Source organism: Heteronotia binoei, chromosome 13 (genome assembly GCF_032191835.1).
Source record: "Heteronotia binoei isolate CCM8104 ecotype False Entrance Well chromosome 13, APGP_CSIRO_Hbin_v1, whole genome shotgun sequence".
Lineage (NCBI taxonomy): Eukaryota > Metazoa > Chordata > Lepidosauria > Squamata > Gekkonidae > Heteronotia > Heteronotia binoei.
The window spans coordinates 9,564,159-9,576,980 of record NC_083235.1 but is presented as its reverse complement, the minus strand read 5'-3'; the positions used below and the strand labels follow the sequence as shown (position 1 = coordinate 9,576,980).

The window sequence follows — 12,822 nt, the reverse complement described above, 5'->3', positions numbered from 1 at the left end:
AGGATGTTGAGAGTCTGCAGGATGCTGAGAGTCATATTGGTTGCAGAATGCTGAGAGTTTGCAGGATGTTGAGAGTCATATTGGTTGCAGAATGTTGAGATCTGCAGGATGTTGAGAGTCATATCGGTTGCAGAATGCTGAGAGTTTGCAAGATGTTGAGAGTCATTTTGGTTGCAGAATGTTGAGAGTTTGCAGGATGTTGAGAGTCATATTAGTTGCAGAATGTTGAGAGGCTGCAGGATGTTGAGATTCATTTTGGTTGCAGAATGTTGAGAGTTTGCAGGGTGTTGTGAGTTATTTTGGTTGCAGAATGCTGAGAGTTTGCAGGATGTTGAGAGCAATGTTCCCTCTAAGCTGTAGAGTTTAGCGAGCAAAAATTCTATTTTGTGAACTACTGCCATTAAAGTTGTGAGCTGCTGCATCAATTAGTTTGCTCTGGGGGCATTTTTTCCTGAGCTAAGATGAAAATGTGTGAGCTGGAGGCTAAAAATCTGTGAGCTAGCTCAAACTAACTCAGTTTAGAGGGAATACTGGTTGAGAGTCATTTGGTTGCAGAATGCTGAAAGTTTGCGGGATGTTAAGAGTTATTTTGGCTGCAGAATGCTGAGAGTTTGCAGGATGTTGAGAGTCACTGCGAACGAAAGATGTTTCATGGATTTTGGTTCCTGTCTGGGATGCTCTGTCTAACTCAGCTCTGGTTAGTGGGAGTGTTGACTGTGGAATTACTTCTGTCTCCACAGCAAACCTGGTCTGTGTGATGATGTCCCTTCTGTGGGATGTCATCACTTCAGGGACGTTGCACTGCATCATGCCTGTTGGGGTGTGGGGCTTCTCGCTGCTAGCCACAGGGAGGTGATAGCAAGTGACCTCTGAACATCTCTGCTCTGGGTGTCCCAGTCTAGCCTAATCTTAGAGGCTAAGCAGAGTCAGCCCTTGTTAGTACTTGGATCGGAGACCCCAAGGAAGTCCAGGGTTGCTCTGCGGAGTCATTTTGGTTGCAGAATGTTGAGATTTTGCAGGATGTTGAGGGTCATTTTGGTTGCAGAATGCTGAGAGTTTACAGGCTGTTGAGAGTCGTTTTGGTTGCAGAATGTTGAGATTTTGCAGGATGTTGAGGGTCATTCTGGTTGCAGAATGCTGAGAGTTTGCAGGATGTTGAGGGTCATTTTGGTTGCAGAATGTTGAGAGTTTGCAAGATGTTGAGGGTCATTTTGGTTGCAGAATGCTGAGAGTTTGCAGGATGTTGAGGGTCATTTTGGTTGCAGAATGTTGAGATTTTGCAGGATGTTGAGGGTCATTTTGGTTGCAGAATGCTGAGAGTTTGCAGGATGTTGAGGGTTATTTTGGTTGCAGAATGCTGAGAGTTTGCAGGATGCTGAGAGTCATTTCCAACGAAAGATGTTACATGGCAATGGCAAACCACTTCAGCTTGTCTCTGACCTGACCCGGATGGTCCAGGCTAGCCCAATCACATCAGACCCTGGGAGCTAAGCAAGGTCAGCCCTGGTTAGGACTTGAACGGTAGACCTCCAAGGAAGTCTAGGGTTGCTCTGCAGAGGAAGCCAATGGCCGACCACCTCAGCTTGTCTCTGACATGACTTTGATGGTCCAGGACAGGAGTGGCCAAACTGCGGCTCAGAAGCCACATTTGGCTTTTTCACACATTTTTGTGTGGCTCTTGAGGCCCCCACCACCCCATTGGCTGGCTTGGAGAAGGCATTTGTCTCCTTAAATCACTTCTTCAAGCCAAGTCAGCTGGCAGTTTGGAGAATGCATTTAAAGCTAAAGTTGCTTTCTTTCCACCTCTCCCATCTATTTGCCTGCCTTCCTTCCTTCCCTTGCAGCTCTCAAACATCTGACGTTCATGTCTTGCGGCTCTCAATCAATCAATCAATTTATTGGGCCAATGACCAGTACAAGTCAAAAGCAAAAACCATTCAATAATTTAAGGATAAAATTGATCCAAATATAACAGGAATATCTCTAAGATTAAACATTTAAAATCCATACATAAGAATTTAAAATCTGGACCTGTTACAGAGCTCTAAAATTTAGAATCTACACCTAAAATTTCACGCCGAATTCTACAAGCTGCTGAGAAAAATTTAGCACCGCTAATAGTGGCCTGTGGATTCGCACCCATCAAAAGCTTCCTTAAAATATTTGCAACAGAACAACCGAAGTAATTATTAAGCAGAGGGGAAATTACATTAGATCGAACTTCCTGACAGTAACAACAACAGAATAGTACATGTTCTATAGATTCCGCCTCATCAGTGCCACATGGACAGGTTCTGTCCTCCATGTCTTGCGGCTCTCAAACATCTGACATTTATGATACGTGGCTCTTACGTTAAGTGGAGGGACGGTGGCTCAGTGGTTGAGCATCTGCTTGGGAAGCGGAAGGTCCCAGGTTCAATCCCTGGCATCTCCAAAAAAGGGTCCAGGCAAATAGGTGTGAAAAACCTCAGCTTGAGACCCTGGAGAGCCGCTGCCAGTCTGAGAAGACAATACTGACTTTGATGGACCCAGGGTCTGATTCAGTAGAAGGCAGCTTCATATGCTCATATGTTAATCAGGTTTGGCCACTCCCAGGCCAGGCTAATCTGATCACATCAGATCTCGGAAGCTGAGCAGGGTCAGTCCCAGTTAGCCCTTGGATGGGAGACCACCAAGGAAGTCCAGGGTTGCTACGCAGAGACAGCCGGTGGCCAAGCACCTCTTGCCTGGAGAACCCTACAAGATTGCCTTAAATTGTTTGCAGCCTGACCACGCTTTACACAGGTTGCATCGAACGTAGAGTAAACACGCTTTGGCTGTTTCATCTGTCCTCCCTCCGTTCTCCCACCCCTTCCAAACATTTGCACACACAGAGAGCCAAAAACCCCACCCTGAGATGCTTCCTTTCCCTTTGCATGTTGCTGCCAGAGAATCTTCAGCTGGTGTCGCCCATCAGAACAGCTCTGGCTGGCCGCCTGCCTGCTGCGTGCACTTATGGAGTGAGCATACCATTACTGGCACATACCTCCCTTTCCCAGCCGGGTTGATGCACGGGATGCCTGCCGGTGGACAGCTGCCACCAACCCCAGAAGCAGCAGCGCAGGGGAGGAGACGGCTGGTGTGGACTCGTCCCTCAATCGGACACATCTCAGTGCCAAAGGGGGCATCTGTGTGCCAGCCCTTGACACGTGCCAGAGGCGTTCCACTGCTGCTAAGCCAAAGGACAAAAATTTCAGTGTCTACTGTGTTGTAGATGCATGAGCTGTGTTCTCTTCGAAATACAACTGATCCCCCAGATTGCAGAGACCAGTTTCCCTGGAGGAACAGTAGAGCCTAGGACAGGGGTGTCAAACATGCTGCTCAGGGGCTGAATCAGGCCCCCGAGCAACTGGCTGTCATCTGCTTCCTTCTCCCTCTCTCTTGCTTCCTTCTGCATCACAGCTTGCTTTGCCAGGCTTGCTCAATCGCATAGGAGCTACAGAGCAAAACCTCTATTTTCCTTTAAAAGGGGAAGGCAGAGCTTGTTTTTCCAGGCTCTCTCAATCATACAGCAGAGCTACTGAGCCAAGCTTCTCTCCCTGGAGAAGGAAGGAAAGAGCCAGAGCTTCCCTTGCCCAGTTCCCTGGATCCCATGGGAGAAATACAAAGAAAGCACATTTAAGACCAACGAGCGCTAATGTTTTAAGCATGTTTTATTTTAATTTTTTTTTTAAAAAAGCATTTAATTGTGTTTGTCTGTGTCCTTTATAAAGTTTATATTTCTGCTCTAAACTTGGATAGGAACACACATGGCCCGGCCCAGCATGGCCTGGCCCAACAAGGTCTCATTTATGTCAGATCCGGCCCTCATAACAAATGAGTTCGACACCTCTGTCCTAGGAGATGTAGAAGTTTGGATGATCTAAGACATGGGTGTCAAACATGCGGCCCAAGGGCTGAATCAGGCCCCCAGAGGGCTGCTATCAGGCCCACGAGCAACTCACTGTTGTCTGCTTCCTTCTCTTTCTCCCTTGCTTCCTTCTGCATCACAACTGTCTTTGCAAGGCTTGCTCAATCAAGCTACAGAGCAAAGCCTCCATTTTCTCCATTGGCTGGACCACTTGAAGGAACTTATGTTCAAAAGCTTGCAATGCCCAGCCATTTCATGTTCTCCCCTGGGTCTTAGGCTCAAAGCATTGACCATGAGATTTCTGTAAAGAATGTCAATAAATCAAAGTAGGTTTGCAACTTATACCCCCCACTAAACAACACCTGAACAGCATGCTCAAGATTGCTACAGCACAGACATTGTCTCCAGATTTTGAAGCAATAATTCAGAGCAAAAGGTGTCAGTTATCAAGAGACAGTTAAATAAACTGGGGTTTGATCCCCCACTTGCAGCTGCTGGAATGGCCTTGGGTTAGCCATAGTTCTCTCAGAGGTTGTCCTTGAGAGGGAGGTTGCTGTGAGAGCTCTCTCAGCCCCACCTACCTCACAGGGGGGGAGAAGATATAGGAGATTGTAGGCCGCTCTGAGACTCTGTCCTTGAAAGGGCAGCTGCTGTGAGAGCTCTCTCAGCCCCACCCACCTCACAGGGTGTCTGTTGTGGGGGGAGAAGATATAAGATATTGTAGGCCGCTCTGAGACTCTGTCCTTGAAAGGGCAGCTTCTGGGAGAGCTCTCTCAGCCCCACCCACCTCACAGGGTGTCTGTTGCGGGGGGAGAAGATATAGGAGATTGTAGGCCACTCTGAGATTCTGTCCTTGAAAGGGCAGCTGCTTTGAGAGCTCTCTCAGCCCCACCCACCTCACAGGGTGTCTGTTGCGGGGGGAGAAGATATAGGAGATTGTCAGCCGCTCCGAGTCTCTGATTCAGAGAGAAGGGTGGGGTATAAATCTGCAGTCTTCTTCTTCTAATACAGTTTTAACTGGACAGTTCTAAAAGAGAGGAGTGGACAGGAATGAGCGGGGACAGCATCTCCAAAAAACCAGGAGAGGTTGGGAGGGGGCTACAGAAAGGCCTTCCTATAAACGGCCCGGCCCTGCCCCGTTCCTCTCTCAGAGCTGGACTATTTTGGGAAGGCGCTGCTCTCGCTAGAATCTGCAGTCAGGAAACAGTTAACAGGTGAGGGGGTGGGTGGGCGGGAGGCAGCTTGGGCCTGACAGCCAGAGACAACTGGGATCTCCCCTTCAGAGGCGAAGGAGCCCGGCCCAGGAACCAGGCCCCAGCGATGGCACAGCAAGAAGAGCTGCCCGTGGGGAAGGGTGAGTCCCGGGACCTCCTCACCAAAGAGATCGATTTGGTGGAGAGAGACCCCAAGCAAATCAACCAAGAGGTGGTCAAGGTAAGAACCGCTCCAGGAAATAAGAGGGCAAAAATCTGGTTGGCTGCTCACAGGGGATGGGGGAATGGGGTTGCCAGCTCCAGGCTGGGAAAGTCCTGGAGATTTGGGGATGGAGCCTGGGGAGGTCAGGGACCTCTGTGTGGGACAAGCCCCCCCTCCAAAGCAGCCCTTTCCTCCAGGGGAACTGAGCTCTGCAGTCTGGAGAGGAGCTGGAATTCCGGGGGATCCCCTGGTCCCACCTGGAGGCTGGCATCCCTGAACCTCAGTGGGGCACAAGGCCACAGAGTCCCCCCTCCAAAGCAGCCCTTTCCTCCAGGGGAAGTGATCTCTGTAGTCCAGGTCCGACCTGGAGGCTGGCATCCCTGAACCTCAGTGGGGCACAAGGCCACAGAGTCCCCCCACCAAAGCAGCCCTTTCCTCTAGGGGAACTGAGCTCTGCAGTCTGGAGAGGAGCTGGAATTCTGGGGGATCCCCAGGTCCCACCTGGAGGCTGGCATCCCTACCTGGAGATTTTGGGGGGGGGGGGGGTTGGGGGGGGTCCTTTGAATTAAGATGGTGGACTTGGGTCAAGGTCTTTCCCATCCCCTCCTGCCTGGTCCTTTTAACTGGATGCCGGGGACTGAACCTGGGACCTTCTGCATGCCAAGCAGAGGCTCTGCCACTGAGCCACGGGGCCTCCATAGGATGTTATTCCCCCAGGGATGCTATTGGCTTCCACGCTATTGAAGGTTTTCTTGGCCGATTTCTACGATACTAAATGATTTGCAAAGTTGCTTAGATAAGCTCTTAGGGACTGTGGTCTATGCTACTGGGTTTATTTTATAGAAACTAGGCACCTGCTATGGAATTTTGTGATCCTTGCAGGGCTTTTTTTTTGTCGCAAGAGCTCCTTTGCATATCAGGCCACACCTCCCTGATGTAGCCAATCCTCTTGGAGCTTACAGGGCTCTTAGTACACGGCCTATTGTATGCTCTTGGAGGATTGGCTACATCAAGGAGGTGTGGCCTAAACCCAAGCACCTTGAATGTGTCATCCTTGAATGTGTCATCCTTGAATGGGTCACATGAAGACCTCTGCTTAGGCTTTGCTTCAGTTCCGTTTTTAGAGTTCTGGTTGGTTTAGGACTGCCAAGTCCCCCCTGTGTTCTCCTATTGTACCATAGAGTTTTCCCTCCCAAATGGCTAGAGCGTCCAGGAAAACCATAGAGCAGGGGTGGCCAATGGTCACTCTCCAGATGTTTTTTTGCCTACAACTTCCATCGGCCCCAGCCGGCATGGCCAATGGCTGGGGCTGATGGGAGTTGTAGGCAAAAAAGACCTGGAGAGCTCCCGTTGGCCACCCCTGCCATAGAGTTTTCCCAGAAATGCCGAGAGTGGCTGTGAGCGACGTTACCAGCATAATGACATCACTTCCAATGTGGGCTGGCGGGTTGGGAACTTCCTGGGCAGGGGAATCCCAGACCGGACCAGGGACTTGGCAGCCCTAGGTTGGTTCTACCACCCCAATTCCTATTGCATGGTTGATTGACTGTCCCATTCTGGCCTCCAGGACTTTTTTTGTAGCAGGAATTCCTTTGCATATTAAGCCACACTCCCCTGTAGCAGCCAATCCTCCAAGAGCTTACAGGGCTCTTCTCATGGGGCCTACTTTAAGCTCCAGGAGGATTGGCTACATCAGGGGTAGAATTCTAGCAGGAGCTCCTTTGCATATTAGGCCACACCCCCTGATGTAGCCAATCCTCCAAGAGCTTACAGGGCTTTTCTCACGGGGCCTACTGTAAGCTCCAGGAGGATTGGCTACATCAGGGGTGTGTGGCCCAGGGGTAGAATTCTAGCAGGAGCTCCTTTGCATATTAGGACACACCCCCTGATGTAGCCAATCTTCCGAGAGCTTACAAGGATCTTTTTTTGTAAGCTCCAGGATGATTGGTTACATCAGGGGTGTGTGGCCTAATATGCAAAGGAGCTCTTGCTAGAATTCTACCCCTGATGTAGCCAATTCTCCTGGAGCTTATTGTAAGCCCTGTACGAAGAGCCCTGTAAGCTCTTGGAGGATTGGCTACACCAGGGAGGTGTGGCCTAATATGCAAAGGAGCTCCTGTTACGGCTTAGTTTTCACGGCTTAGTTACGGCTTAGTTTTCACGGCTTAGATTAGGAAGTGAGATAGAACAAAGCAGGAGTCCGGCAGCACCTTTAAGACTGACCAAGCTTTATTCAGAATGTCAGCTTCCGTATGCATGCAGACTTCTTCAGACGAAGGAATGGTGTACAGTGAGCAGAACTGCATATCGCTCGTGGGCAGTGGTGAAGCCTGCAAAATGGTACAGAGTTCTAATCCGATAGCAAAACGGTGAAATTAACAAATTGAAAGGACACTTGGTCAAGTTGAAAGGACGTTTGGATAGTTGCTGGTCTAGGGTTGCCTAGTGCAATTTCAAGAAATATCTGGGGGCTTTGGAGGTGGAGCCAGGAGACTTTGGGGGTGGAGCCAGGAGACATTGGGGGTGGAGCCAGGAGCAAAGGTGTGACAAGCATCATTGAACTCCAAAGGGAGTTCTGAACATCACATTTAAAGGGACCGTCCACCTTTTTAAATACTTTCCTTCCATAGGAAATAATGAAGGATAGGGGCACCTTCTTTTGGGGCTCATAGAATTGGACCCCTTAGTCCAATCTTTTTGAAACTTGGGGGGTAATTTGGGGAGACGCACTGGATGCTTGGCTGCAAATTTGGTGCCTCTACCTCAAAAAACAACCCCCCTCCAGAGCCTCAGATACTCGCAGATCAATTCTCCTTTATTTCCTATGGGAATAAGTCTCCATAGGGAATAATGGCGTGCCCAGCTGACATTTCCCTCCTCTCCCCCGCTTTTTGATGACCCTGAAGCGGGGGGAGGGCCTCCAAACTGTGAGATCCCCTGCCCCCACTGTGAGATCCCCTGCCCCCACCTGGGGATTGGCAACCCTATGCTGGTCAGGGTTTTTTTTTTTGTAGACACAGCCCAGCAGGAACTCATTTGCATATTAGGCCACACTCCTGACATGAAGCCAGACCTAACTGTGTTCCTGCTCAAAAGAAGCCCTGTTGCTGGTTATCTTTTCCAGCTTCAGTCTCTATGAACAGCTTCTTACTTCATGTTCCAAGGAAGCCACCGTAACTATAAAAAGAACGCCGAGTGAAGAAAATAGCAAACGGCACGCCAGAAGGGTAATCCTCTGGCTTAGCTCACTTAATACCAGTCATATTTCGCTAACTTTAACTTGATCTTTGCTCATCCACTGTCATATTTCTAGCCCACCCTTTCCTGGTAGAACTATCTCCAGTTTAATGTAGATAATGCAAGGTCTGGAGTAGGCCTCTTCAAATACCCATTCGGTTTGGCTCCGGTAGGGTTGCCAAGTCCAATTTAAGAAGTAGCTGGGGACTGTGGGGGTGGAGCCAGGAGCAAGGGTGTGAGAAGCCTCATTGAACTCCAAAGGGAATTCTGGCCATCACATTTAAAGGTACTGCACACCTTTTCAATGCCTTCCCTCCATCGGAAATAATGAAGGATAGGGGCACCTTCTTTAGGGGCTCATAGAATTGGACCCCCTGATCCAATCAGGGGGAGCCAGTTTGGTGTAGTGGTTAAGTGAGCGGACTCTTATCTGGGAGAACCGGGTTCGATTCCCCACTCCTCCAAATGCACCTCCTGGAATAACCTTGGGTCAGCTATAGCTCTCACGGAGGTTGTCCTTGAAAGGGCAGCTGCTGTGAGAGCCCTCTCAGCCCTGCCCACCTCACAGGGTGTCTGTTGTGGGGGAGGAAGGTAAAGGAGATTGTGAGCCGCTCTGAGACCCTTTGGAGTGGAAGGTGGGATATAAATCCAATATCTTCATCTACCTCACAGGGTGTGTGTTGTGGGGGAGGAAGGGAAAGGAGATTGTGAGCTGCTGTGAGACTCTTCGGAGTGGAGGGCAGGATATAAATCCAATATCTTCATCTACCTCACAGGGTGCCTGTTGTGGGGGAGAAAGAGAAAGGAGATTGTGAGCCGCTCTGGGACTCTTCGGAGTGGAGGGTGGGATATAAATCCAATATCTTCTTCTTCAATCTTTTTGAAACTTGGAGGAAGAAACTTTGGGGAGAGGCATTGGATACCATGCTGCAAATCTGGTGCCTCTACCTCAAAAAACAGGGCCCCTCCCCCAGAGCCCCAGATTTCCATGGATCAATTCTCCATTATACCCTATGGGAATTGATCTCCATTGGGAACAATGGAGTGCCCAGCAGACATTTCCCTCCCCCCCACTTTCTGATGACCCCGAAGTGGGGGGAGGGTCTCCAAACCAAGGGATCCCCTCCCCGCACCAGGAGATTGGCAACCCTAGCTCACAGCCTGCTCTCTGGTCATGAACGGGGAGCTAATATTTGTCAAGCGGTTTGTCCGTTTGTGAGCAGGTACGCTGTGTAGATAGAGCGGCTGTGTGGATTTTTAAAAACATTGCTTCGGTAGCAGCTGCTACCAGAGCACAAGCATCTTTACTGTGTGATTGAAGGTGAGCTGCGGCTGCCGTTTTGTGAATGGCTCCACTTCCCGCGGCAGCCATTTTGTGGCTGCGTTCCCCATGCTCAGGGCTTAAAAAGCCCAGCGGGAACTCATTTGCATATTTGGCCACACCCCTGCCAGCACCATTGTTCCACACTGGGCTTTTTGAATAAAGGCCAGTGGAAACTCATTTGCATATTAGGCCACACACCCGACAGCACCATTGTTCCACATCGGGCTTTTAGTAGGGAAAAGTCCGGCAGGAACTCATTTGCATATTAGGCCACACCTCTGACCACCATTGTTTTGTGCAGGGCTTTCTTGTAGGAAAAACCCCCAGCAGGAACTCATTTCACACAGGGCTTTTACTAGAAAAAGGTCCAGCAGGAACCCATTTGCGTATTAGGCCACACACCTCTGACAGCGCCACTGTTTCATGCTGGGCTTTTAATAGAAAAAGTTCAGCAGGAACTCATTTGCATATTAGGCCACACACCTCTGACAGCGCCATTGTTTCACGCCAGGCTTTTACTGGAAAAGGTCCAGCAGGAACTCATTTGCATATTAGGCCACACGCCACCATTGTTTCGCACAGGGCTTTCTTTTAGGAAACCCCCCCAGCAGGAACTCATTTGCATATCAGGCCACACCCCTTACAAAGCCAGCCAGAACTGCATCCCTGTGCATTCCTGCTTTAAAAAAAAAACACCTGGGCATATACCTGATTTAAAAGATTCCTGGCTTTTCCTCCTCTAGGTGGACTTTGAAGACGTGATCGCCGAGCCGGAGGGTACCCACAGCTTCGACGGGGTGTGGAAGGCCAGCAACACCACCTTCACCGTCAGCAAATACTGGTGCTACCGGATCCTTTCAGGGGCGCTGGGCGTCCCCCTGGCCTTGCTGTGGGGCTTCCTCTTCGCCTGCGTCTCCTTCTGCCACATCTGGGGGGCCGTGCCCTGCGTCAAGAGCTACCTCATCGAGATCCAGTGCTGCGGCCGCTGCTACGCCCTGTGCATACGCACCTTCTGCGACCCACTCTTCGAAGCCGTGGGCAGGGTCTGCAGCGACGTGCGGGTCGCCCTGCGCAAGGAACGGGCCAAGGACTGAAGCAGCGTCTCAGGCTGGGACAGGAGTCTGACGCTCTTCCTTCTCTCACCTCCCCAAGCAGGGCAAGCCTCTGTTCTGACCAATGTTCCCTCTAAGCTGTCGGGAGTCTTGTGAGCAAAACTTCTGCTTTGTGAGCTAGTGGCATTAAAGGTATGAGCTGCTGCATCAATTAGTTTGGGGCCATTTTTCCTGAGCTAAGACAAAAATGCGTGAGCCGGAGGCTAAAAAACTGAGCTAGCTCACACTAATTCAGCTTAGAGGGAACTGTGGTCCTGGCCTCTGAAGTAAAGCTAAGAGGTGGAAGCTGCTTCCCTGGCGAAGTCCTCACTTCCTCTGTCCTACGAATCCCCCCCCCCCGCTTTCTCTTTTGCATATTCAGGGCTGACCCAAGACTTTTTCCAAAATGTGCAACCAGATGCCAACGATGTGCTTCCAGGGGGAAAAGAACGCGCGGTTCCGAAAGGACCTTCCGTGCGATGACAAAATTCAAGTCCTGCGGAAGTCCCATTGTGCTGTAGACACGCATGGCGTGCGTGCGATTGTGTGTCACGGCGCAGCTCCAAATCTTCCTTTTAAAAAGCCACGCAGAGATGAACAGCCCAAATGGCGCTCCCGTCACTATCGTGCATATTAACTTCTGGCGGGCGGTTCTCCAGCACGACTCCAATTCTCCATTCATGAGCTGCATTTGTTTCAATGGGAGGTGTGAGAAACTTCCCCAAAAGGGCTTTTCTGCATACCCGTTTTCCTCTTGGTGAAAGACACCGATAGAGAGATCCGGGCGGATAGCCGTGTCGGTATGAAGCCGTAGAACAAATCCTGAGTCTGTTGAACAAATCCTGAGACAGGGTGTCTTGTTGCGGGGAGAGGAAGGGAAGATGATCGCAAGCCGCTCAGAGACTCCTTTGGGTATTGAAGGGCAGGGGTGGAATTCTAGCAGGAGCACCTTTGCATATTAAGCCACACCCCCTGGTGTAGCCGATCCGCCCAAGAGCTTACCAGAAAGAGCCCTGTGAGCTCTTGGAGGACTGGCTACATCAGGGGTGTGTGGCCTAATATTCAAAAGAGCTCCTGCTAGAATTCCACCCCTGGCGGAGTATAAAACCAGCTCTTCTTCTTTGTGTTAACCAGGGGATGAGCAGGCAGGTAGCTACACAAGACACCAGACTCAGGAAACTAAATCAAAAGAGTTTTCCGCTAAATATTAGGAAGGACTTCCTGACAGAGCAGTTTGTCAATGGAACAGGTTTCCTCGGGAGGCGGTGGGCTCTCCTCCTTTGGAGGTTTCTAAACAGAGGCTGGATGGCCACCTGACAGCAAGGCTGATTCAGTGAACTTAGGCAGATCGTGAGAAGGAGGGCGGGAAGGGCTGCATCAGTGCTTAGTTCTCGTGGCCTTCTGTTCCATGCCCAGGGAAATGCTGACTGCCGCTTTGGCAGCAGGAAGACATTTTCTCCAGGTCAATTGGTCCAGGGATCTTGAAGGATTGGGGTTGCCATCTTTTGGGCATGGAGCAGTGGTCACTGGGAGTGAGAGGGGGAGGTAGTTGTGGATTTCCTGCACCGCGCAGGGGTCAGACTAGATCAGGGGTGTCAAACTCATTTGTTATGAGGGCCAGATCTGACATAAATTAGACCTCATTGGGCCGGGCCATGTCGGGTTGGGCCAGGCTGGGCCGAGCCATGTGTGTACCTATTTAAGATTAGGTAGCAAAGATATAAATTTTATAAAGAACACAGATGAACACAAATATATATATATATATATATTAAAAACGTGCTTAAAACATTAGCACTCATTGATCATAAAGATGCTTTCTTTGTATTTCTCCCATGGGATCCAGAGAACTGGGCAAAGGAAGC

The 12,822-nt window shown here is 50.1% G+C and overlaps 1 protein-coding gene across 1 annotated transcript; it reads left to right on the top strand.

The window, feature by feature from the left end:
• Positions 1–5,171: 5,171 nt before the first annotated feature.
• Positions 5,172–10,982, top strand: LOC132581363 (caveolin-3-like). Its single transcript, XM_060252582.1, has 2 exons — positions 5,172–5,323; positions 10,610–10,982. Exons 1-2 carry the CDS (start codon positions 5,210–5,212, stop codon positions 10,958–10,960), a joined length of 465 nt encoding a protein of 154 aa, XP_060108565.1. The 5' UTR covers positions 5,172–5,209; the 3' UTR covers positions 10,961–10,982.
• Positions 10,983–12,822: the final 1,840 nt, after the last annotated feature.